This window comes from Gordionus sp. m RMFG-2023, chromosome 4 (assembly GCF_954871325.1).
Source record: "Gordionus sp. m RMFG-2023 chromosome 4, tfGorSpeb1-WG-v2, whole genome shotgun sequence".
In the NCBI taxonomy this organism is placed as follows: domain Eukaryota; kingdom Metazoa; phylum Nematomorpha; class Gordioida; order Chordodea; family Parachordodidae; genus Gordionus; species Gordionus sp. m RMFG-2023.
Window position 1 is genome coordinate 24,715,823 of NC_088778.1, and position 26,926 is coordinate 24,742,748.

The 26,926-nt window shown below is 28.7% G+C and overlaps 1 protein-coding gene across 1 annotated transcript in view; it reads left to right on the top strand.

The window, feature by feature from the left end:
* LOC135928524 (nipped-B-like protein A) overlaps positions 1 to 21,774 on the top strand; it is a 45,228-nt gene extending 23,454 nt beyond the window's left edge. The window contains exons 27-49 of the mRNA XM_065464980.1: positions 2,142 to 2,240; positions 2,449 to 2,595; positions 3,100 to 3,234; positions 4,735 to 4,881; positions 5,648 to 5,756; positions 6,426 to 6,556; positions 7,474 to 7,614; positions 9,148 to 9,241; positions 9,493 to 9,644; positions 11,825 to 11,989; positions 12,845 to 12,935; positions 13,668 to 13,774; positions 15,652 to 15,718; positions 15,779 to 15,833; positions 15,891 to 16,134; positions 16,603 to 16,986; positions 17,224 to 17,370; positions 17,849 to 17,930; positions 18,602 to 18,716; positions 18,949 to 19,150; positions 19,269 to 19,392; positions 19,831 to 19,895; positions 20,066 to 21,774. Coding sequence (XP_065321052.1) covers positions 2,142 to 2,240; positions 2,449 to 2,595; positions 3,100 to 3,234; positions 4,735 to 4,881; positions 5,648 to 5,756; positions 6,426 to 6,556; positions 7,474 to 7,614; positions 9,148 to 9,241; positions 9,493 to 9,644; positions 11,825 to 11,989; positions 12,845 to 12,935; positions 13,668 to 13,774; positions 15,652 to 15,718; positions 15,779 to 15,833; positions 15,891 to 16,134; positions 16,603 to 16,986; positions 17,224 to 17,370; positions 17,849 to 17,930; positions 18,602 to 18,716; positions 18,949 to 19,150; positions 19,269 to 19,392; positions 19,831 to 19,895; positions 20,066 to 21,076 — 4,014 coding nt within the window. The 3' untranslated portion in view covers positions 21,077 to 21,774. The remainder of the gene's footprint in view (positions 1 to 2,141; positions 2,241 to 2,448; positions 2,596 to 3,099; positions 3,235 to 4,734; positions 4,882 to 5,647; positions 5,757 to 6,425; positions 6,557 to 7,473; positions 7,615 to 9,147; positions 9,242 to 9,492; positions 9,645 to 11,824; positions 11,990 to 12,844; positions 12,936 to 13,667; positions 13,775 to 15,651; positions 15,719 to 15,778; positions 15,834 to 15,890; positions 16,135 to 16,602; positions 16,987 to 17,223; positions 17,371 to 17,848; positions 17,931 to 18,601; positions 18,717 to 18,948; positions 19,151 to 19,268; positions 19,393 to 19,830; positions 19,896 to 20,065) is intronic.
* The last annotated feature ends 5,152 nt before the right edge of the window (positions 21,775 to 26,926 follow it).

The window sequence follows — 26,926 nt, forward strand, 5'->3', positions numbered from 1 at the left end:
GGGTTATTGTGTTTTATTTCTAAAAAAGAAATTATTATTATTTAACTTAATATTACATTACTAGGCTTTATCATAAAACGATCATACGAATTGATAAGGTATTGGTATTCAAATAATTTATTGTTTGTATTAGTAAGAATTATAAAGATTTCTATTTGTATTTTGTTTTAAATTATTTGAAATTCTTTTTAAATTTTAAATATAAAAATTATCATATTAATTTGATGATAAAGAACAATGCTACTAAGTAATTAACGAAATTAAAATTCATATTAATTTAATTTATAAAATGCTAAGGTAATTTTTTAGGCTAAAAGTTTTTCTTCTTGTTTCTTTGACAGCAAATCAAATTCAGCTGAGAACTGAGAAAAATGCTTCACGAGCATTTGATGCATAATTACAAATAATTTTATTTAATTTTATATTAAATAATTATTCCGAATAATTAGGTTGAATAAAACCAATTATTCGTTCGTCGAAAATTTTAAATTGAATAAACGTATTCGAATAAAACTGAATTTACCATTCATATTCGTTACTGTTCGATTCAATATTTGATTTATTCCTGAATGGGACTGAAGGCCGTTAAAGATAAAAGAACCAATATTAAAAAATGATTAATATAATAGATTTTATAGGTATTTTAACTAACAGATCAATCATTATTATTAAGAAAATATTTAAGCCGTTTCACTTTCATTTTGCAAAAAAATAAAATAATTAAGATACGACACATTAAATTTAAATTAGATTATTTTTATTTTTTACGAAACCGAACCTTGAACCGCCATTTTTATCTGAATCTGAACGTAACCAATATTCAGTTCGGATCCCTAAAAAAGCAAGTCACATGAACATCACACGCCATATATAAATATATAAAGAAATAATATGAATTATCTAATAATATCACGCCACTTTCGAATAGTATGATAAAATATATATCACGTGATATACGAAATAAATATTATTACTAAATAATACTATAATACTAAAAAATATATATTTGCTATTTGCATTTATTTTAGTAGATAAAAAGAGATTCTCTCGGTTCCTTTGAAAAGGGTCTTAACTTAATTTTATGGCTTAATAAATTAAGGAGGTTTAGAGCTTGAGTCAAAAAGCAGAATAATTGTGATGGAAGATAGATAGTATACAGTATAATTTACCTAATTTATGCACCACAAGGAGCAAAGTTTTTGCTCAACTTAGACATTCAAATTTATCAAGGCACTTTATAATATGTGGTAGTTATGCCCGAATTATAGAGCCCAAAGACAAGGTTTACTACAGTTAGTTTAAACGATTAGTGGGTTACGGTTCTTAGATTTGTCCTGGTTTCCGGGGTTCTGATTTCCGTTTTCAAACTATGGTTGAAATATAACTATCATTTCTTGATTTATCTGATATTAAGGGGGATTCATAATTTTTGTCCTACTGGAATGAGCAAGACACAAGTTAAAGTCACAAATGATAAGATTTGTGAGATGGGACTCAGTCCGTCAGGTCCCAGACTGTATCATGTGATGATAGATTTTGTTCGAGAATGTTTGCTATGTTGGCTTCTTTGTGGCTACCTCTAATTATTAGGTTTAAGGAGGTATGACGTTAATCCACGTTTACCTTTAGAGATGACCCAATAATGCTGTGCAAACATATTATTAGTTGGACTATAAGTAAGATTCTAGTTGTTAAGCTATTGCAACTCAATTGCTCACTTGATAAAAGTATCAATTCACTAAAACCAGATGAGAAGGATAAAGAAATAAAGCCCTAATTTTTAAAATTATTGAGCTATAAATTTAAGGCCTTATTTCTTTTGATTTGTAGATAGAAATTTTTAGCAACAAAAAAGAATAAATCTAACTGTTCAATACCTGTTCCAAAACCCTAAGGATAACCTAAAGATAAATTTTTTGCCCACGTTTTTATTTTTCGAAATTTCGTTTATTTTCGATAAAGTTTTTTGATTTTATTTTGGGCACAATAAATTAAATATAAACCAAAAAATATATTTATTGCTAAATGTTTTATTTTTTTTATCGCTACTTATTGGCTTAATTTAAACGTCCTAGAAAATATAGAATATATCAATATTTATTCGTAAATGAGATTTACCAAATTTTTTTTTGCCGAAAAAGATTATGAAAGTAGTTCACGAGTCGGCAATAGCTATCAGAACTAAGGCTATGAAATGTTTGGCCAATATTATCGAAGCAGATCCCGGTATATTAGCCCAGGTAATCTTCTTTTTTAAAAAAATTTTTCTCTTTTTTTATAGAAATTATTTTGAGCGAAATATTATTTAATGTAAACCATGAATTAACTTAGCTCAAATTTAAATCATTTTTAAAATTTTTGGATAGATGAAAAATTACTACGTTTTTTAAAATTTTCATTCTCGTATTTAACATTTTTTTCCGAAATTAAAATTAATTCTAACAATAGACAAACGTGCAATCAACTATTCATCTTCGGCTCATGGACCAATCCCCTAGCGTACGTGAAGCGGCCGTCGAACTAATCGGCAAATGCATTCTGGCCAGGTCCGAACTCATTCCTCGTTACTTTAACATGATCGCAGAACGGATTTTGGTATAACTAACACTCAATTTTTATACAACTTTCCTTTGTAGAAAGAAATTACAAGGATTGCTATTCGGAAAGAGGGCTTAAGAAGCCATCTACTAAACAAATCTTCTGTCATATGTATAACGTCAGTCAAAGTGTTTAGTTTGTTTAAGGCTACAAAGATTTTTTTTTAAAACTATTATTTTTTCCGTTAGCAGTAATATATGATATTATCCAACGAAAAGGGAGGGTAAAATGGACATTTTCTAAATTATATCATCGTATTGGGTGTTTTTTTAAAAAAAATCAGAGTTCTATTAGTTGTTACGCGGTTTGATAATGGTTTTAACAATTTTAATTTTAACATTCTTGGCGAAGGGTCTTTACAACAATAATAACGAATTGGAGGTTTTACTTATTGTCCTATTGGTTTTTTATTTATGCTATGATAGATTGCCTAATAAATATAAATTTTTATGAATACAACTTATTCCTATAAAAAAACAAACCCTAAAAATATAAAAAAAGGATACTGGAGTTAGCGTCAGGAAACGCGTCATCCGTATACTGAGGGACATTTGCAACGATTTCCCCGAATACCAAAACATAACCTCCATTTGCTGCAAGCTAGTCCGCAGAATACACGACGAAGAAGGAATCAAAGTAATATTTCCTATAACATGCATCATAAAGCATATAATAGTATCTCTAGCTAGACTTATGATTCATTTAATTACCTGGATTGGTTTCATCATATATGTATCAATGCAAATCAGCTGGTGACACCATTTTAGTTTCCCAACTTAAAATAAATTGCAAAGTTTTTTTTATTTATTTATAAAAATTATTATATGGGGGAAACCAAGGCGTCACCAGCTGATTCGGCGACACCTCAGAATGCATATATGTGAATCATCAGTATTATATGCAAGTATCATATGTCCTTGATATACATACATACTTTCACTGTGAAGTTGGGCTAATAGTAGGTAAACAAAGCAGGGCGAGGGATTAAGTGTTCATGCTGTAGAAGAGTTGTTATAAGAACATTTAAAATATATTTATTTATTTATTATTATATAGGCCGTATTGGGATGGGATATTGAATCCATTAGGATTTGGAACCTCTCGATTTTAGAATATTTACCGAGGGCGATTTTAAAAATCTGATTTAGCTAGAAATGTATTCTAGTATATATTTAAATAGTGTACAGTTCTGCAAAGGGCGGTTAGCCCGAATTTCAAAAATTTGGTGGGTGGCTGGCATAAAAAATATTTTTAAAATGTAAGGGAGGGGCAATGCATGGGTTAATTATTAATATATCTCTGGAGTTTAATTAAATAAACGTTAAAAATAAATATAATTTTTAAATATTGGATGGACGGGTTAAAACTAAATTTTTAGATATATCAGCTAGTGGGTCAATTATAAAAACCATGGTTAGGCAGATGGGGCAAAAAGGTTAATGAGCGCAATTCTTCATGAATGTTGAGTACCTGCACTATAAATTTCTAAGAATTTTCGACATAAACATTCGTATTATTTTTAATAAAAATTCGTATAAAAAAATCAATATGAATTGAGACTAGTTATAAAGTTCCCGGTAAAAGGCAAAAGATTTATCAAAGTGCAAAGAATCTGACAATTGTTGAAATTCGCAGTGTGGAGATTTACTACATGCTGAAATATATTTCCGGTCAAATTAAATTCAAAAATTGCCCTCAGTGAATGATTTAGAATCTGGATTCCATATCCCAATGCGACATATACATTACAGACAGGGTTGTTAAAAAACCCGGGTCGATTTTTAAAGACGACTCGATTAAGATTTTAACCCAAATAATATTATATTAACCTTCTTTGCTCCTATATGGCAGAAAGTTTGTATTTCTGGCTACAATCTTAATTTGGTCGTTTCTAAATATCAATTCTAATCGAGCTTTTTAACAACCTTAATTACAAATCCCAGGATGGATTTACTAGACGCCATCCTAGCTCATTATTTTAAAATTAGCCCGGACGGCCTCTTAAACCTCGCTACCTTCTTCTCTTCTCAATAACTGTTCACTTAAAAAAAATTATTGATAGTATAACACTAACATGAAAGAGAGAGAAATGTAAATTAAATTTTATGTAACGTAAAAAAAACAAATTTCAATAAGAAATTGGTGATCGAGGTGTTTCAAGCCATGTGGTTTAACCCGGAATTTACGAACGAGACGGTGGAGAAAAAGATATCCAACATTACAGAGACGGTGAATCATTTTATGGAGCAAGGACCCGAGCTTATAGAAACTTTGCTAGATAGCGTACATATTTTTTTTTCTCCACCCTCAATTATTTACACAAATTTTATTTTTCTAAGTAAATTAGTCACAAATTATTTGTTAAACGTTAAATATTCATGAATTTAAAAAATAATCATATCTTACAAAAAAAAATTATTTTAAAAAGAATTGATAATATTTTTTGAATATTCAAAAAAAAAAGATTTAGATTTTCATTTTCTAGCCCTTTAAGGATATAATATAAAAGTGATGTAAAGAAAGAAATTTTCAAAAGTATCCTTTTGTTCCTAAATATACATTGCTAGATAGCATACATATTTTTCTAATTAAATGAGTGATAACTTAGTTGTTAAACATTGTATATTCAGGAATTTAAACAATACATTGTCATACAAAAATAAACTTATTCTAAAAAAATTGGTAATTGTTTTTGAATTTTCAAAAAAAAGCGCTTCGATTTTTCATTTTTCAGTTCTAGTTAAGGATATTATACAAAAAGGATATTTGATTTTTTTAAATATATCGATTTTTTTGTCAAAAAAAGAATTTATTTTTTGTCCCTAAATATTGGTGTTATTAAACGGCCTGATTCGGGTCGATTTTTAAAAATATCCGGATCAAAATGTTTGCCAGGATAATATTATGTAAGCCTCGAGATTTGGCAAGCGAGCAAAACTCCAGGCTTACATAATATTATTTGTGCTAAAATCCAATTGGGCCGTTTTTAAAACTATACCTAAGGTAAGTTTTGTATTTTTTTAAAATGATAATACATAATACTTTTCAGTTGCTTTCAAATACGGAAGACCCAAATTATCAAAACGTTTACAAAGCAGGAACAAAAATAGTTCACGCCTTGATCGATAAAATCATGAAGATCGACGAAAATAGAACTGGTTTTATTATTTATTTATTTTTTTACTCATTTCTTTTTCTCTGTACGAGCGTTTCTTATTACAAATATCTAAATCCAGTCATGCATTGTGATGATGGGGAAAGACATTATTTAAATTATCGTTGAAGATGTAGTTGGTTAATTGCTTTATTTTTAACTGTTTTAGCCCGACTAAAAAAAATGAATTAAACTTAGATTTCGCTAAAAACGATAACCTCAGCTTAATTTTTTTCCTGCTGTTGAAAATAGAGCTCACGAGCAATTAAAAAAAATTGGTTTGTATTTAATTCGGGCATAATACTTTTAACAAAAATTTGGGCCTGGCTGGTTCGGGCTTAAATTTTGACATATGAGCCAATTTTTTTTACAAAAAGTTTTCAGCCGGGCCTGGCCTGAAAAATTAGACCCGATTTATATCAGTAGCTTACTTTTCGCCATTTTTCAACGATTGTTTAGAGATATATCGGTCGATATACAGCTCTAGATTTAAATTCGATATTACTTTTAATATCATTTTTTTCCATTATACTTTTATCATCTACCTATTTTTAATAATTATATGTTCATATATATGAAGTAAGTAAGAAAGTTAGAAAGAAAAAATATAGAGGAAAAGAAGGAAAAAATATATTTTATAAATGTTTTTAAAAATTGATAATCCCTCGAAAAGAAACATCGCAACTTAGAAGTCAAAAATTGGTCTCATGCCTCAGTACGCTGTATTTGTTTACTAAGATAGATCCTGAGTTCACTGTTAAACATTGCGATACGCTCCAACCGTACCTCGCCCAAAAATGCAATGTAAAAATAATTGCATATTATATAATTTTTTGTTATAATAAAATTTTTTATAAAATATTTTATCTAAACTATTTTTGTTATTAAATTTCTGTAAGAGAAAAAAAGATGAATAGATTTGTGGAAATAAAGTAAAAAAGTTTAAAAAAAGGAAGTTTTTGTTAGAAAATAATTTCTCGATCAGATAATGACGAGGATATTTAGTCACTAAATATTATTGAGCAACCAAATTAGTCAACTAGCGCTATTTTTCATTTTTGATAGAATATTTTATTTTTACAATTTAAAATATTAAATTATATTTATTTGTAAAAAACTAAGCGTCATATATCTATTATTTTTATAATCTAATAGATTCCATAAAAAAAAATGAAAAGATTTGATATTTTTTTGGGTATAAAAATTTTATAATTTTTTACAGAATCTGTTATATTACCAATACGGGGCATTTTTCTACATTTAAGTGGTTGACTAAATTGTTCCTACTTTTATTCAACTAAATTCGTATATTTAGTTGACTAAATTGGTCACTAGGAGTCAGAGTCTTCGAATAAAAACTCGACTTGAATCGTGTTTTAGTTGACTAAATGTTGGTGTTTAACATCAATAATTCGGGTTCAAAGTAATTTTCAAAACGAATAACGAATAATTAGTTTTAGGCCTAGTCTAACGATTAGCTGAATTTTAATTTAAACTCAACCCGGTTCTAATCCTACTTTGGTCGGACCGGGTTTAGAAGGCTAAATTCAATATAAGTTTATTAATAAATATGTTTACTATAACCTTAAAAAAATACATCATGAATTAAAGCAGTCATTTATAATTTGTTTCATCGTTGCTTTTTTAAAAATATTGATCCGTTACGTTCCACACCAAAAATCAAATTTTTGTTTATTTTTTAATAAATTATTTTATTTCAGATCCAAGACGACCACATGATCATACATTATGTCGCTAAAATATTCAGGCTAACTGTACCCAAGATGGGACATCCCAACCCTATATTCCTATCCCACTTAGAGGAGAGTCTCATGAGACTTATAGTCACGCAAGGCATGCTAGTAATTTACCTATTATTTAATGTTTTACTTGTTTTTGAAGGATACTCTCGGAAGGGAATGGATACTAAATAATTTTCGCATTAAGATGGTTAGTTTTTTAGTTTGGAGAGGGGATTTTAATAAATAATTGTATTAAAATTGTGTATTACATGGGCGATTCATTTGGATCTATAAATAAAAAAATTAGCTTATGTATTGGGGATGTTAATAACAATTGCGCTTAATAAACTTTATTTAAGTAAAAATTTAAATAATAATGGGGGGGGGGGTCACATCAATGAGATTGATCTTTATAGTATATGTTGAATGTAAAGAATATTATAAGTTGTTGAAGGTTCTATATATAGCTAGGGCTTTTAAACTTTAAATTAACAATACAATAACAATTGAGGGATTTGATGATATGGTAATATTTTTGTGTAGTCCTAGGGGTAAATTCAGGGTATAGGAATTAATTTTTTTAAAGATTTGTTTTTACCCGAATCGCAATTCCACACCTAAACCCTATTTCACACAATTTTAATCGAGATCGATTTTTCATAGATATATATATATGTATTGGAATCTATAATGTATACTAATAGATTAGCGATTTATTCATTAAATGCATTTAAAAGTGTCCACACATATGATCCAGCTGCAGTGCCATTTATGTTTTGCACGTCGATTAAGTGACATTGTGCAGCATTCATATAATGATAAATAGAGCATGCAAACCACAAAATGGCGCTACAGCTGACTCTTATATGTGGTCACATTTAATTCACGAATCGCCAATCTTGTATACATCATTGATTGGGATATAGAATCCATGTGGATTCGGAATCTCAATTTTAAATCATTTACTGAGTGCGATTTTTAAAAAAATTCTTATTTGAACCGAAAATTTTATTCCTAAAACGTATAAAAATACCCACACTGGGATTCAGACAAACTTTGTCGTAAACTTTTGGTATTTTTATATAGTGTTTTACGTATAAATTGTTAAGTACACAAATTTGATTGGCAGAAATTTTCTTGCTGGAATCAAATAAAATTTTCCAAATTTAAAAATCGCCCCTCAATAAATGATATAAAATGAGATTCTGTAATCCTCATGGATTCTTACCACTTATACGAAAAAGCCACGAACAAAAAATTATGAAATTTATAGGGGGGGTTTTAGAGATACTATAAATGTTGGCATTCGGAGTCAAAAACTTTTAAAAAATGAGCGCTATATATGATCTTATAAATCCTAAATTCCAATCATGCGACATATCGATGGCTGGATATTATAATTTTCTTATATCATTTTATTTTGCAAAATCTATTTATTTTTTTTGGATATTTATCCATTTGCACCCACCGTATTTTTTCATATTACCAATAAGAATGCTAAAATAACACTTTATTTGCATTAACTATAATCTCCTATCTATAATACATAAAAAAAAATTTTAATGCTCATAAAAAATGGATATAGATAGAACAATATAATCTTTAGCCAACGATATACTATATAAAAAATACATTATTGTTTTTTTTCTTTAGGTTTTAGAAGGCTGTGTAGCTTGCTTAGCCGATATAGTTAAACAAGTCACCTTCAATTACGGATTGGTGACGGATTGCTTCCTCAGATTTTTCGGTTATTCTAATTATTTTTTTAAATAAAAATGAAAAAGCAATATAGCTTTCTTTCTTCCTTATCGCAAATTGCTAATTTTTTTTAAATTACATTCTCCAACCATTTTAACAATTTCAAACAGTATCAAATTTTTGTTAAAATTAGAAAATATTTACGTAAATTTTTTTTCTCGTAAATATATAAAATTAGATTTAAAAAAAATAAAAATTATTGTTAACCGAAATCAACTTAAATGATTATTTTTTTATTAGGAATATTATACAAGATGGCCCTGGAAACGTACGAAAACGAAAATTGTCCCGTGTTAAATTCCAAAAAATCGTTATTACTCCGATCTCTTTACACTGTTGGTCTCCTTTGTATGCACTTTGATTTCGATCAAGAAGATATGAAATTGAATAAAGTTTAATATTTTTTTAAAAAAATGAATATTTTTTATCGACTCCCGATTCGATTATCTTATATCAGGGTTTGAAAAAAAAATCCTCAAATTTTTTTGAATAAAATCTTTGAAGATAAAATTTTTTGATTTCATTTTGAAAGATTTTTTTTGCAAGTTTTTAGAGATAAATTTTTTTTTAAATTTCAAATAATCAGATAATTTAAAAAAAAGTAATTAAACTTATGTAAAGTTTTTTTAATAAAATTTAAATTTGATGAAAATCTCTGTTTCTTAAAAAAAAAATCTCAAACTGTTTTATATTTTCTTCATGTTTACCTAATGACATAAATACTAGACAAATACTGACATTTCTTTAATTTAAATTTGTATCAAATGAACTATTTATCAAATTTTGCGTTTACCCTCTTATTGGTTGTGGAAGCTTATTTGAAGACGAAATTTTTTGAGAAAGAATGCCAATCAATTTCAACACAAAATTACTTCCAATACTTTATTTCTAAATATGAATCCAAATGAATGGTTATATAAATTTTACAAGGATTTAAACCAAATAAAAAAGGAATTATTATCATTATAATTCGCTCCCTTTTATCAGCCCTAATTGTTATAAAAAATAACTATTTAAAAATACATTTCTTAAAAATTAAAAACCATAAAATCACATGCTGAAAAATAACATTTATAACTAAAAATAAAACTATATAAATTAATAATAATTCAAAAATCAAAATACAGGATGATTTCACAAAAATCGATATAAATCTAAAAAGAAAAATATAAATCATGACTAATCCTGCTTTTCCCAATTCTTGAGACCCCAGTATTTCTTAATATTCCTGTTCTTTCACTCTCAATAGTGATAACGACTGTGAATCTGTTCTTCATACATAGGGCGCCTTCCTCTCCTTGCCTCTGCGCTTTAGTGCACTGTCCTTGCATTGGCTAGTTTAAATCTTATGCAGATATTTGGACCTGACACACTTGGTCAGAACCACCATCATCAGTAGGGATATGTTGCCGATAGCTAGTGAGTTGAGAACGTTGACACAGGAGGATTCAGTAGTGGTAGATCTGGAGACGAAATTGAATCAAGTAGAAAGGCGAGGGAGATCGCTTTGTGCATGGATATGGATTACAGAACATACGACGATGGTGCCACAGGGAGCATTATGGAAGGCCGCCAAATATAGGACAACGCACACGAGCACGGAGAGGTAGAGTCGCCCGATATGCGATGAACAGGTTCAGCCGTTGCCACCATTTAAAGTGGAAGAATTACTTAAGTCATGTAAAAGGGGGAGGTGTCACAGTTATGAAGGATTTGGTTTCTAATGTAATCAGGATTAATCTCGATTTATATTTTTCTATTTAGATTTATAAATTATATTTTTGTGGAATCTTCTTTTGTTTTGATTATGAATTTTATATTTAGATTTATATTTTCGATTTTTGTGAAATCATTCTGTATTTTGATTTTGAGTTATTTTTAACTTATATAGTTTTATTTTTAGTGATGAATATCATTTTTCAGCATGGGTTTTTAATTTTAAAGAAATGTTTTTTTAAATTGTTATTTTTTTACAATTAGGAGCTCCCCTACAAAAGGGGAACCAATTGTAATGATAAATTTTTTTTGGTAATCCTTGTAAAATTTATAATTATATTTTTGGATTCATATTTGGAAATAGAGTATTGGAATTAATTAAAATTTATTAAGTATTTGATGTTATGAAATAAAGGGTGAATATTGCCCTTAATGCATCAGTTTATGTATGGACATTATTTACTTAGATTTAATATAAATCGGGGATATTGTATTGAAATTTATTGTATTAAGATAGTAAATTTAATCTTATGATGGAAAGAGGGGGGGGGGCTATTTTTGTAGATTATTTTTGGTGTGTGTAGTTATATTTTTCGATTAATTTAACTAGTGAATCAAAACGAAAAATTTTTTATGTAACTTTTATTTGTCACAAGCGATTATATAATATAAATCATGTGTTTTTAGTGAAATTTGATTAATTTAACTAGTAGCCCAAATCCAGACTCACTAGATAGAGAAAGAAAAAATATATTTGTAAAGCACTGCTTATTTGAAAAATGACATTAAAAAGCAATATAAAAATAATATTTACCTAATTTTTTTTTTGTTTTTAAAAAAAATGACAAATCGACAGAAAATTTTTCAAGAAAAATTGCTATTTTGGGAAAATCAATATTATTCCAATTTCAAAAAAGTTCACATGGATAAATCTAACAATGTTAAAAGTACCGACAACTCAGGACACGAGTTCAACTCTTGCAATCGCAAAAAAATTCCATTTTTAAACACCTGCAATCTGGTAAAAAAAAATCGTTCTCAAAATTTATTATTATTATTATATTAATCTAATTTTTGTCAGCCAAAATAATTATTGCTTTATAGGCAGCAAAAATTATTTATAAAATTGGATTATATTTTTTAAAGATTGACGGGGATTCGCCTGAGAATTATATTATACTATATCCACTTTTTGTCAAAAATTACATAAATCAATTTTTTATAGAAATACTATTTTTATACAAAAAATTCGAAATATATTTAAAATAAGCTAAATTATAGCCAATATAAAGTCTGAAATCCTATTGAAAATAAAGGCAATTTAATTTTTGAATTTGCTCTTCTATAAAATTACAAAAAGAAGAAATGGAATAATCTAATTCTCAGGCGACGATGTGAAAAATAGTACTGCTTACAAGTTATCCCTTTTTTAACCTTATTTTAGAGAATAGTGAATAATTTTTTTTATAATAAGTGCTTATTTACATAATTCTAATAAGTTTATATTCGAAAAGATCAGAACCTATTTTTAAAAATTCAAAACGAACTGGTATTGTTTTTTGATAATCGAACATGAACCAAGTCGATATTTATTACGTGTTGTATCCCTGAGTTTCTAATTACGTTTTAGGAGAGAAATTCTTTTTTGCTATTTTATTTATATTTATTTTTTTAAATTTGAAGTTTTGAGTAGACTTGTATGGTTACTTTATATTAGCTTTTTTTTGGTAGTTAAATTAATTTCTTACTAATGCTAAAACATCGTATTTATAAGACTAGCAAGCTTATCCCCTAAAAATACAAAATATCCTATTTTTTATCAGACAAATTATATTCATCCTAATTTTTTTAAAAATGTTTTATTTTCAATGTTTAGATACCCGTGTCCGAATGCGTTTTCGAAATATTTTTCCATTTCGTTACCCAAAAAGACGAAATTATCAAACAAAAAGCTTTGAGTGGATTAGGTACACGTGTTACGTTTGTTACACATATAACGATTAACACAAACTATTAAAACCCATTTTTTACGGATTTGACTGGGGTCAACTGGATAGACCTGCTCACTTTTTCGGTTTAAGTTCCCTATATCTCGCCTCTTTGTCAACATCATCACCCCATGTTTTTTATCTATAATTGGTTTGCTGTACCCACCCACCCAGTTTAATCTGCCCATACTCATATCTAATGTTGTTAAACGGCTCTATTTGAACCGATATTTAAAAACGGCTAACTCAATATTTTATCCAGAGAAATATGGCGTAAGCCAACAAATTTCGCTTATAGATGTCAATACCTTTATGCCATCTATGAGCAAAATCGGAAAGCATGCGTAATATTTTTCTGAATAAAATATTGAGTTAGCCGTTTTTAAAAATTAGCTAAAATCGAGCCGTTTTATAAAACTACTCATATCTCATCTAGTTGTCAACAACATCACTTTATATTTTTTTTATCTTCTCAAGGAGAGGGAGGGGAAAAGTCAAATATTTTTAGATTCAAGGTTTATAAACTTGTTTTTTTTTAAATTAGGAATTCGCATTTTGGATATAATTGTTGCCCAGTTATTTTTTAGTTTACTTCTATCCATATCATAGAATATATGATTGATACTACTTTTAACTTTCTATTCAATATTATAAATAATTAATTTTCCTTTTTTTTTAAAATGGATATATATGCCATTCCGCGAAAATTAGGCTTCTTCTGCATCAATTATTCACGCTATTTATCCCATTCCAAAACGAAAGAATTGTATCAACTCTTTTTAACCGATCCTGCCATATCCGTCACCTTAAAATGCCAAGTTTAATCTCCGCTGCAATTTTATTTTTATTTCATTCTTCTATAAACAAATTCCACTGCTGCTTTTAAATTTTTTTAAAAATTATATTCAAATCAAAACTAAGTTTAAAAATTATTTGAAATATTAATAAATTAATCACATTCGATTATTTTAAAGAAATTAAATAATTTATCATTCTTAGTTATGCCAATCAAATAAGAATATTAAACAATACTAAACGTATATGCACGGATAGTAAATTATTCTATTTATTTAAAAGAGTCGAATACAAATATTTTATAATTCGATTCTTATCCGTTTTTTAAATAGGCTTGATAAGAAACGCCACCGAGATTCCGATTTTTAACCGATACCGGGTCGGATTAAATTTTCTTTTTATCTACCCAACCGGGGACTCGGAATAAATGCATCTTCTATGCTCCTGTTGCGTTCTCGTTCCGACTAAAAGAATTATGTTCCGGAACTTTCACGGAATTACTGTTTCCGTTCTAAAAGCGTCCCTAATTTCCCCTAAGTTCTGTTTTATGTCACTTGATTATAAATTTAAAAAAAGGAAGCTTATATTTCTTTTAACCTCGAACTGTTATTAGTGATCTGCATCAGGCCTAATTTTTCAAGCCCGGCCCGAAATTTTTTTTAAAAAGTTTTGCCAGCCCGGCCCGAATTTATTTAAATATAGAAATAAACTCAAAATAAAAGACAAATGTTATATGTCGTTTAGTTTCAATAAATAAAATCAAATATTTTTATTTTACATAAAAAATTCAATATATTAGATATTAAAAAAATTCCAAGGTCTGACCCGACCCGGCCCAAATTTTTTTTAAAATATTAGGCCTAGCCCGAACCCGATTATTTAAAATAAAATTAGGACCGGCCCGGTCCGAACGGGCTTCGGGCCGGTTCGGTCCTAACTTTGCAGATCTCTACTATATATCGTCACATGAGAATTTGATTATTCCATCTACACTTTTTATAATTTTACAGGAGAGCTTTTGGTTATTATTTAACATACTTTATAAACATTTCTGATTTTACATGTAATAGTATATTTTTAAAAAAATTGATTTATGTAAAAACAAGGTCATTTTTGAAAATAAGTGCTCATGGAATAATCTAATTCTCAGGCGACGATATTTAAAAAATAAATAAAATCTGATGACATTTTATCTTCTTTTGAATTTAATATCGGTTTTTTTTAAATTCATTATTTATCTAACATATTCGTTTGAATTATAAATTTGTAAAAAAATGTAGGAATAAGTTTTTTTTTCACATGGGGATTTGGAAGGAATCTTAATTTTAAATAATTTGCAGACGCTTTTTAAATTTGAATCTACCTAAAGTATATTTCAGCATTGTGTGGAATGCCTAACACTGAATTTCAAATAAATTTCTTCAGACGATTTTTTAAATTAGGAAATGTTTTACAACACTGTATAGAATACTCAACACTGAGTTTCAAATAATTTTCCGAGTACGATTTTTAAATTTAAACCCGGAAATGTATCGTATTTCAAATAATTTTATCTCCCAAATCTCCATGGATTCTATATGGCAATTCAAAATATAAATATTTTTTAAAATGAGAGAAATATAATTTTAAAAAGTTTATTTTTATATTACATAAAATTTATAGGAAAGACAAATACCATTAAAAGGCATTATAATCTTTATTTACGATGATTAATTTGTTTCGAATGATTTTTAAAAAAATGATTGGCGTCATTTTAAAAGATCCGAAATATAAAAAACATTTCAATTTAACTAATCAAAAAAAATATTCCCAAAACGCAGCCTATAAAGCTATAAGTTAATATGTATATATTTTATTTTTTTAAGTGATGCACCAATATTATAAATATAATTTTTAACAGGTATTGAAAAATATATATTCCTATTTACAAGAGGAAGAAAATAAGACGACTATGGCCAACAAAGAATGTAAACAAACTTCTTAATAATTTTTATAAATAATGATTATTAAATCGATTATTTTTTTAGGGGAAAAGACCAAGAAAGAAGATGATTTTAAGGAAATTAACGAGATCTCATCCAGGTATTTACCTATTATATTTTTTCTAAGATAAACATGATTTGTTTAATATTGGTACAGCCTTAGCAGCGCTATAGTTCAGATATACCTGAAGGACATCTTGGACCGGTCCCTGGATCTGGAGACGAACGTGAGATGCGGCTCCAACAATGTGCTCGCCACCATAATCAAACAAGGTCTGGTGTACCCAGTGCAATGTGTGCCATATCTTATCGCCATGGCCACCGATCCTAACACGCTCATCAAGAATAAAGCTCGCAAACTGATGGGCGATATAGACATTAAATACCCGGGATTCGTTTCGGTACATTTATCTTCTTTATCGTTAATGGGTGGTGTAAAGTAGTAGTAAGGATAAGTAGGAAAAGCGTTACTTTTTAAGGAAAGTATTATTATTCATTAAATAACGATAATAAATTAGATTTATGACTACTGTTGTTAAACGGCTCGATTTAATCGATTTTTAATAACGATGAACTCAAGATTTTAGCCAAGCTGCCCATAGATGGCCTAAAAGTTTGAAAATCTATTGGTCAAGTCTTGATAGGTAATATGGATAAATGAAGTCGTTTAACAACACTACTTAGGTCTTATGCCAGGGTAAGATTATCAATGAAAAAGCTTTTAAGATGATGAGATATCTTATCTTAATATTCTATCTCTTATTTCAGAAAAAAGTCATCACAAAGTTTATGCCTTTGTATGTTATGCCATTTTATAGTTTAAAAAGCGATTAATTTTTTCTTGCCCCACAAATAATTTTTGCTTTCAGATGAAAGCCTTAGCAGGCTCTCGAAAGTCCTTTGAGCTCCAAAAGATATGTCAGTTAACTTACATCAATCCTCCGCCAACATCTATCAACAGCACAATTAGTACAGAGCCATCGAGCTCTCCAAATAAAAAATCCCAAAACAAAAACGCTAACGATAGCAGCAAAGATACTGATAACCTGACTAGTAATATAGTGAGAGGCTTGGTGACTGCCAACGTTTCGCAAACGAGCGCTAACAATAGCGCCAATTTGCCAAGTACCGTCACGAACGCGAATACTCAACCCCTTTCAACCCTAGGATTTCTGTACACCCTCCTGAGAAATTCCAAAGCTCAAAGGCGTTTTTTCATCGATTCCCTCCTTAAACTTTTTGACGAGCAATCGGTATTGTAATGTTAATGTTAAAAATATATCTTTCATTTTACTATTTGAATTAAGGTAACTTTTTTTTATTTATTCTTGAAAAACAAACTGAAAAATAAATATCTTTAAATTTATCTGGGGTCACTTGACTTAATTTTAAGCACATTTTTTTTTCTCAGTAATATTTTATATTTGCTTGCTTTCTAAGACGAGATATAAAAATTTTTAAAAAAAACAAAACGTCTTAATTTATATTAGAAAATTCCCCTGGAAGAATTGCTTTACATAGCCGACAATTTGGCATATTTCCCTTACGTTAATCAGGAGGAGCCGCTGTTTGTGTTACATCAAATGGAAATTATGACTTCCGTGACGGGATCTAACATTCTGCAAGCCTTCTCGGAGGTTTTGATCTTATTTATTTCAAAATAAGGACACCTTTTGATAAGTTAACTTTTGGAATGGCCAATATCTGACCACATTTGCATATTGTATAAATTAGATTATTTCATTACTTCATGTCGTTTTAATACCAATCAGCCACGTTTGGTACGATAACCATAGAATAAAATACTAATGTAAAGGGTAAAGGTATCTGTGGTGTGATTGGTTTTGTTCGAGGAAATGAGGGGTTTGTCAATCATATCAAGCAATTATTGATAGAATTGATAAATACCACTTCTTACAATTAGAATGAGGTTTTCTATATTTATATTAAGAGGGCAGTATGTATCTCCAAATGAAATTTCTTGAAGCAACCCAAGGTAAGGATTCTAATTGTTATTACTATTCAATATTTGCATGGTAGGATTTTAAATTAACATGACTAATTAATTATAAGCTACAGATTTTTGTAAATTACTTCTTATTATACAATTAAAAGTGTTTTGGTCGCGATACTCAGAGCAAAAACCATTATCTCAACGAGGATTATGAAGATGATGATGACATTGACAAGTTGTTAGGTTTAAATATTCGTATATGAATTAAATATCACTTCATGAAGTTACAAATTGAAGACATTTACATATTTTTTTGGTTTCTCTAGTTATATAAATGGTTTTTCGTATGTTTATTTGTATATGCTAGATAAAGCCAATATAGAGAGAGGATTAATGATTATCTCATAGTAGTGATCTGCATCGGGCTTAATTTTTCAAGCCCAGTATAGCCCGAATTTTTTCTAAAAAAATTTTACCCGGCCCAGCCCGAACCAGAAATATTTTTGAAAAAATTTAACCACCCAGCCCTTATTTATTTAAATATAAAAATTAATTTTTTATAATTACTCAAAATAAACGATATATGTTATATGGGGTCTAGTTTCTATAAATAAAATCTTATATTTTTATTTTACATAAAAAATTCAACATAAAATTTATAAATTTAGATATATTTAAAAAAATTTGTAAGGCCCGACCTGGCCCGAATTTTCTTAAAAAATATTAGGCCTGACCCAGCTAGAACCCGATTGGGCCTACTTTTGCAGATCCATATCTCATAGGCCTTTGCAATGAAATATTTTATAAATAAAAAATATGCTTCATATCTTCCTTTTTTTGTGTGTATTATTTTAAATAAATGGGTTACGTAAATTTATAAAAAATAATGTTTTATGATTTAACATATTTTTAAGCTAAGGTTCCGGATAAGCCTTTAGCTCTATATGAGTGCTGCGTCGCATCTCAGGGATATTTCTTGCTCCTCTATTTGAGGCAATTTTTGAAAAATCTCTACGGCCTTACTGACAAGTATATTTATACTTTTTTAAATATAATATCGTATATACTAGTAATATTTTTTAATTTTTTTTGCATCATGGATGAAATTTGTTTTATTAGATACAATATATTGCTACCAAAGTCAATTGTCTTTAAAATTACATTGATCTTAGTTTAATGTTTATTATAAAATATTAATTTAGTCTGTAAGGCTTTATATAAAAATATAATATCAAATCACTTTTATTTTATATATATCCAGTAAATTAGCCAACTACTCTCCTATGGATACTAGTAAAGTATTCGATAAACCCATAGGCGGAAATCGCAAATATTTACCCACCTTTAAGCCACAGTCAACAGTCGATTACTTGAGCCGCGCTTCCCATCAATTATATGCCACAATGCCCGACCATACCTATACAACTCAGGATAAACTCAATCTCATTAGACAGTATTTGGAGGTATGTGTATCATTCATTTTTTCTTAATGTTTGTTTAAAGGATTACATGGAAATATCTAAATATATTAGCTGCATATTTATTATATATTATATTTATCGAATTACTTATGAATCAAAGTTCAAAGAAATGATGTTAAAATTGGACCCTAATGAGGAAGATGACGATGATGTCAAAGCCATTAAAGCTTGCAGAGAAGCCAAGGCTCAACAGAGAACCCATTTGCCAAAATCTCATCACAAAAGTAATATCCTTTTTTCTAAAATTTGTTTGATTTGTACCCATATTATCGAAATTGGAAACACTAATAAATTAAGCGATTAGTTTTGAATCGACAAGGTTTGTCCATTTAGAGGCATTTTATCTTATATCAGCATAAATAAGCGATTAAAATTATGAATGTGTTAAATGTATATCATTAATACCTTTGGAATAAAGCTAGTTTTCGAGTTGAATCAGTATCGGAAAACTAGCCCAATTATATTTCCCTATTTTTATTATCTTTTCGATACATTGGTGCAGTGTCTAGCTACATTTTAAAAGTATTTTTTTAACAACTCTTGCTTTATTATTATACCTATTTTTTGATGTGTGATATAAAATATTCCGAAATCTTAATAAGTTTAAGGTCATAATAGGTTTGTTAAACATTTACCAATTATTTCATTTTTTAAACCTAAAGGTACAAAAGATAAAAACAATGAAGCCGGGGAAATTTCCTATACAGTTCAACAAATTTCAAATCCGGTAATTTTTTTTTATTGATTATCGTGATTTAATATTAAGTATTTAAAAAAAAATAAAAATTTATATTTTTAAATTACTAATTTTAAGAATCTTAATAAGAGCTGCATATCATTTTAAATATTAGTAATTAAAATTTATTTCCTCTTTCCTCCACCTATTTTTTTTTATAGAATGAAACTCACGCCATACCAAAAGTGCACATCAAATTGAACAAACCCCAGCAACAACCCCATCTGCCTTCTCATCACCATGCTGTAGTAGCTTCTACTTCGAAACCCAATATTCCAAATGATTATAACAAACCTATCGTCAATACAAACAATCTTAAGACGAAAGTTAGCCCAACTAAAAATAACGACTCCCTGACTGGCCAATATCAAAACCAGCTCATGTCTTCTTATCAACAATACCTCAAAAATTCGAATCAAATTCAGAAAAGAACGTCGTCGACTGTGGCTAATCACCCAGCGATATTTCCGGGGCAGGTGGCCGCCCCAGTAAATGTGGATAACTTGAATAATCATTACAGTAATCCTCCTCATTCTAACAACGGCACTTATTTAGTGGCAAACAACATATTTGATGTTCAATACCCGCAGCCTCAACCCCCCAAGCAATCCAGACCTACCAACGTTCATCACGCTAACAATTATCCCAATATCAACCAAATATCTCACAATGTCAATAACGTAGCATCTTCCTCGAATCCTCCTCGCCATAACATCGCAAACAACAATACAACACACTCTTCTCATCAAATGCCTTTTCATCCGTACGATATAAATAACCTCATATCCCCAAACGTGACTTCGGCCAACTTATCCAATAAACAAATTCACCATCATCACTATGACGCTGGCAACAATTACAATCCTAGCGTTATTAATTACAACAATAACGCTCCTTACATCAACCCAAACAACTTAAAATACAACCAACGACAGATGGAACCAGACATTTCTATAGTCAATAGTTTTCCTCCCAATGCCTCCTTCCACTCCCACAATCAAATTCAACATATCTCAAGAAATCTAAACGTATCCATTACCAAATTTAACGATATCGGTGCCATTAATAATAATAATTTAAACAATAATATCGTAGCTACTTCCAACACGAGTGGTTATTCTTATAATCTCTACGAAAATTTTTACGGAACTGGGGGAGGAGGCAACAATTGAAGAAAAATATGTGTATTATTTCTAACAAGGTATGATTCCAAATTTATATAATTTATCAGAGGACTTGATATTATTGAAAGCTGGTTTCTATCAGTGATGACCATGCACTGTACACTGTTGATTAAATTTAACTTGTATCTTTATCATTATGGTTCTTATAATTGATATTTCCCCTTTTTTTTTAAAATACGAAAATTGTTTTATAATAAATTATGCAGAATTTTAATATAACCTGAAATATACTATTTATATAATTTAAATTTGTGTAAAAAAATTGATATAAAATTACCCTTGTAAATGATGAATTTTTTTCCCCCAAATATATTTATATTAAATACATATTTTTAATAATTTTCTAAAAAGTGATTTTTAATTAGGACCTGGTTTTTAAAAAAAACAAAAAATAGATTCTTAATACATTTTTATCCTTTTTTTTATTATCCGATTTTTAAATTGTAATCATTTGTAATTGTATTGTAAAAAAAATATATATTTTATATTTATTTATTAGATAGAAGGCAAAAATAATATTTAAATTCATGAATGAATGCCCACTTTTTCTTTCCTTTCCTTAATTTAATATTTATTTGTCAAAAAACAACACATACATTTTCCTTTATTTTTTTTATATTTTAATTTTTTTATATTTAAAAAAAAATCTCAAAATTTCGAATAAACAAAATAAAATACTTTTCAAACCATCATACCTTATAATTACAGCGAACATGTTTTTAAACATTTTTTTTTATATTTAAAGAAAGTCTAAATAAATTAATTTATTCCTACCTTTTAGTAATATAATATAATTTAATCATATAAATGTCATTAATGTTAAAGTCATTGTGATTGGTTGTAGGTACTATTGAAAGAATTTCGTAATGTCTTTTAATAGCGGACATCAGTATATTTACACTTTTAATGAATCGTGGTTAGCATTAATATCATTAATTTATACAATCCTGTCTTATCCTTTTAAATTAGATCGGTCAAACAAGTACAGCATCTTTATGAGAGGAAAAAAATATATAGGTAACTTAATATTTACTCTCAAAATATTTTTTATTTCTTACCTCCTTTAAAATATATGAAGATAAAATCCCCCCTCCCCTCTAGGAACCTCTAGACTATGGATTTATAAATATTTGTGGCATTTTAGTATTGAAAATAGCGTACACCTTCAATTTAACAGATACCCAAAAATTATAATGTAAATGTTCATTTTTTTTTAGTTTATATTAAGCTATGGATTTATTGGAAAATATTCATCTACATTTAAACTGACAAAAAAAGAAAGTGCTCATGTTGGCTTATGTTAGACGGTGCCAAAGGTATTGTTTAACAAATATGTATTTTTTTTTGTTTGAATTGCCACTACCACATATGGTTATATATAATAAAATAAATAAATTCGATGCTTTTCGGGTAGACAGCATCCAATGTTATTGGCTTGTGCCATGAATTTGTGCTAACTTTCAATAAGAGGTGAGAGTCACAAATGTGTACACTTTTTAAATGAATAAATTGTCAGTCTAGGTTAGTATTAATGTGATTGGCAAATACATAGGAGTTCACTGTAGAAGTCATAAGGTCTTGCAAATTCTTGTGATTTGAAGGATAAGGTTTTTCTTTTGTTATTTCTTAAGATTCTTTTTATTATCTACGACAACAAGTGATTTAATAATTTAATCTAAGTTTTCTCAGTCTTAACTCAAAGATAATTTCGCCAAGGTATATATGTTGTATTCGTACAAATCAACTGAAGATTCAACCCGACCCTCTTCGATATTTTTTAAAATTTGTATGATGGTGGTATATACACTAACTAGTAAAATTATAAAATTTTAATTCTCAACTCAGCTTACTTCATGAGATATGGCCATCTTTAGAAACGCGGAAATTTCAAAATACACTATATTTAATTTTAAATATCTCAAAAAATAATTAACCTAAAGAGATAATTTAAATTTTGTTAAATAGCTCTAGAATAGCCCTTTAATATGATATAAAATTTATTATATTAAAAATAGATCTATTACTACACCGGAAATGGCTATTAAATAAAAATTGCCCTTTTTATTCTTTCAATTTTTTTTACAGATAGACATTATATTTCTCAATGTGTACAAAATCCTAGATCGGGATGAGTACTGGGCTAATAGTTATTACATTTTAAATATAAGTAGTATGGCTTTATTCCTATATTATACCAAATATAGATTATTTTTTTAAAAAAAGTGGGCAATATATGTAATAGCATTATTATTTTTAGTTCCATCACATCCTTTATAGTACCATAGTGATTTGTATTTTGCGTACTGTTTCCCTTTGTATGTATAAAGCCATGTTGGCAACATGTACTAATTATCAGTTTTTTATTATTGAATTCGGTGTTTTTTAAATGTTATATTTATAGCCGTGTGTTTTTACTTTTTCCAAAGATTGGTGGGGTTGAATATACCATTTATGATTCAGAGGCAATTATTCATAAGGGATTGAATCCGTCTATTTTCTGTTTTGTTTATTTCCCATATGTCCACTCCATAGAGTAATATGGAAATTATTGTCGAGTTGAAGATATGCAGCCTGGTAAATACGGAAATCTCTTGTTTTCCATATTTTCATACACGTATAAAAAGCACCTCTTCTTTTTTGTATTCTCATTTCTTCTTTGCAGCTACCTTTATTATCCTGTGTGATCCCTAAGTACTTTATTTTATCTACTATTTTTACTGCGTCAGCGCCAACCCTAAAATTTTGGAGCGGTGGCACGTTTGGGGAAGGGAGAATAACTGTTTTGTTGAAGTTTATCGTTAATCCAACCCTCCTATGACTCAAGATCTCTAATAGTAGAGTAAATTTTTGGTTTCTTCTATATTTTTGTATATCACAACTATGTCATCTGCATATGATATTATTCTGTTTTCAAAACATATCGTCTCCTTTGACCCTTTATCTACTAAAGCCTCACCCAGTGCTTTTTTTATGATTTTATTTATTATGATATTGAACAAGAGTAGCGATAGAGTACAGCCTTGTTTTAAACCTTTTTTTATCCAGAAGGAAGGGGATATTTTGTTATTTGAAGCATGCAAACTGTATGGAATGGTGATTTTTTATGATGTGAATGATGTTTGGTTCTATCCCACACTCTGACAGAGTTTCCCATAGAGCTTTATGGTTAACATTATCAAAAGCTTTACCCACGAATGTAAAGTAGGAGTATATTTTGTATTTGCAACATTTCTGTAAAATTATTTTCAGGGTTAATATAGGCTCTAATGTGTTTTTGCGCATATGTAATTTGAAAAAAAATGAGATTTAGATGATATGATTTTATTTTTTAAGAAGACCATAAAAATCTTTGAGACACAGGATGTGAGGAGGTCTACGGCTCGGTAATTAGTAAATCTTTGCGGGTCATTGATTTTAGTGAAATTACATAGGAAGAATTTGTTCCATTCTACTGTAGTATTTCCACTCTTCCATATTTTATTGAAGAGGGCTAATAGGAAGGAAAATATAGGTGCAATTTTTACCAGGAGCTTTGTTTTTCCGTATTTTTTTTTTACTACATTAGATATTTCATATGGAGAAACCAGACGGGGGTGGGGCGAGGTTTATATCTATGTTTGTGAGTCGAAGACCATCATATAATAATCAAGCCATAATACCTTTTGTTCGCCCTGGTCAATGATTACCTTACCGTTCCTTAAAACTATAGAGAGAACTTTTCTAAATCTGCAAGGTTTACAGATATTTTAATTTTGTATAGGTGTCATAAATCCTATTTTCTTTCATATCTTTATCAATATCAAAGGCATTTTTTGCTTTATAAATCCGTCTATCGCTTCGCAGTAATCTCTATGTTTTTCCATAAGTCTTTATTTGAACCATTCATCACTCTTAGTTGATTTATTTTTCAACGTCTCACATCCATTCTTTCATTGAAAAAAGACGCAAACAATCATATGATTCTGCAAGATCACTTTTAAATAGTTTCCAGCATTTACATTTTCATGCATAGTTACTTTTAGGAAGTTAGCTCGTTTCCTTTTTAATGCTTGGTCAAAAAGTATTACATCTTCCGACGTTTGTAATTTACTCAGTTTACGTGAAAGATTTGTTTATATTTTTTAAGTTAACCTATCTACACGATAGGGAGTGGATCGTATTTATCATTATGTCGATGAAGCCTAATCTTTCGTTTCTACTTGGCGCGGCATAAAAATTTATTATTATTGTGGGCCTAAAATTTGTGTTTAAATAGAGAAGACCACATCTTTCAGATATGGGTACGAATTTGATGACAAATTTATGTATATGTTTATTTATTAGAAATGCTATCACAGACCAGCTGTTGGAAGTAGTATACGTGCAAAATATTTTTTAATCATTAAAGCTTGCAGTGTTATTCCCTGGAGAATGGGTTTCATGAATACCAATAATGTCTACATTCTCCACTTCTAACTTCCTTAAGAGAACCGCTAGTTTGTTTTTCATTCCATTGATATTTAGGGATGCAATTTGTAACTTGCCTGTCAATTAGTTCAAGAGAAAACCCGAAAAGTCAAACAAAAAAAACTAAAACAAACAAAAAAAGTATAAAAATAAAGTTTAGAGGAAAAAACATTTTAAGTGGATGTAGTGATTTTCCTATTTAAACGTAAGAAAACAAAAACCAAGGGTATTGTGCGATGATTTATTTGTATATTATTTTGTTATGGGAAGATTGAGATGTAATTAAATTATATTTATTTTATATGATTCTATAATTTCGAAACAATTTTAAGGGTTTGGATAAAGTTGGCAAAATTCTAAGTAATTTTGAGAAATTTTATTTTGACGGATTTAACAAATTAAATTAGAACGCCGTCTCATTCGTTATTCAAATTAAGGTTTTGATCCTACCGTATGCGATATCTTGTTAAGTTCTTCTGGTAATGTGTTTAGCAAACAAATTATCTGACCACCGTGGTATTTTAAGTCATATATGAAAATAGTGGGAAGAAACTTTACCAGATAGAAAGTAACGACCTTAGTACCTTACGTCTGGTAAGATACAGGAACTATTTCCGGGTAGAATTTTATTGAGGTATGAGATATACTAGCGTAGAAAAATATAAGATGGCTAGAGATGATAATTAACCCTTCAATACTCCGGTGAAAAAAATGACGTTAGTAGTCGGGTGTGGTTTAATAGATCCCAATTTCAAATGTATATATCTCCAGAAATATTCATTATTTTCATTTGATATTTGGATATAAGATCGATCTAACCTTAAGCTTGATAAAATATTTTTATTTCTTAAGCCTAGATTAAAGATGATGAGGATAATTATAATTTGTGCCAAAAAATTAAAAAAATAACTTATCCATCATATAATCATGATAATTCATAATATGGATCTTTATTGTATAAAAAAAATTACACAAATGAATGCAAATATAAAAAAAAATATAGAACATACAAATTTACTCTAGTGGGGTCTCACAAACCCCAATCAGTCACAAAATGCTTATATCTTAAAAACTACTCAACCGAAATATATGAAATTTGGAATATAAATTCTAAGATATATTTGATAAAGCTACTGAAGAATCCAGATCATAATATTTAACCGTTTTTATGTAATATCATTTCTAGCATGCCTGAGGTTTCATATAGCCCAGCAGAGTATTGAAGGGTTAAAAGAGATTGTATTAATTTTTCTTTAACTAACTATTAAGCCAATAAGGGTATTGAGATCCATCCAGGTTTTGGGACTCTAAAAAGTTCCCAAAATGTTATTTTAATACTGTGAGCATATTATACATCCTAGTCCCAAGTGAAGGGGTAATATAAACCTAAAT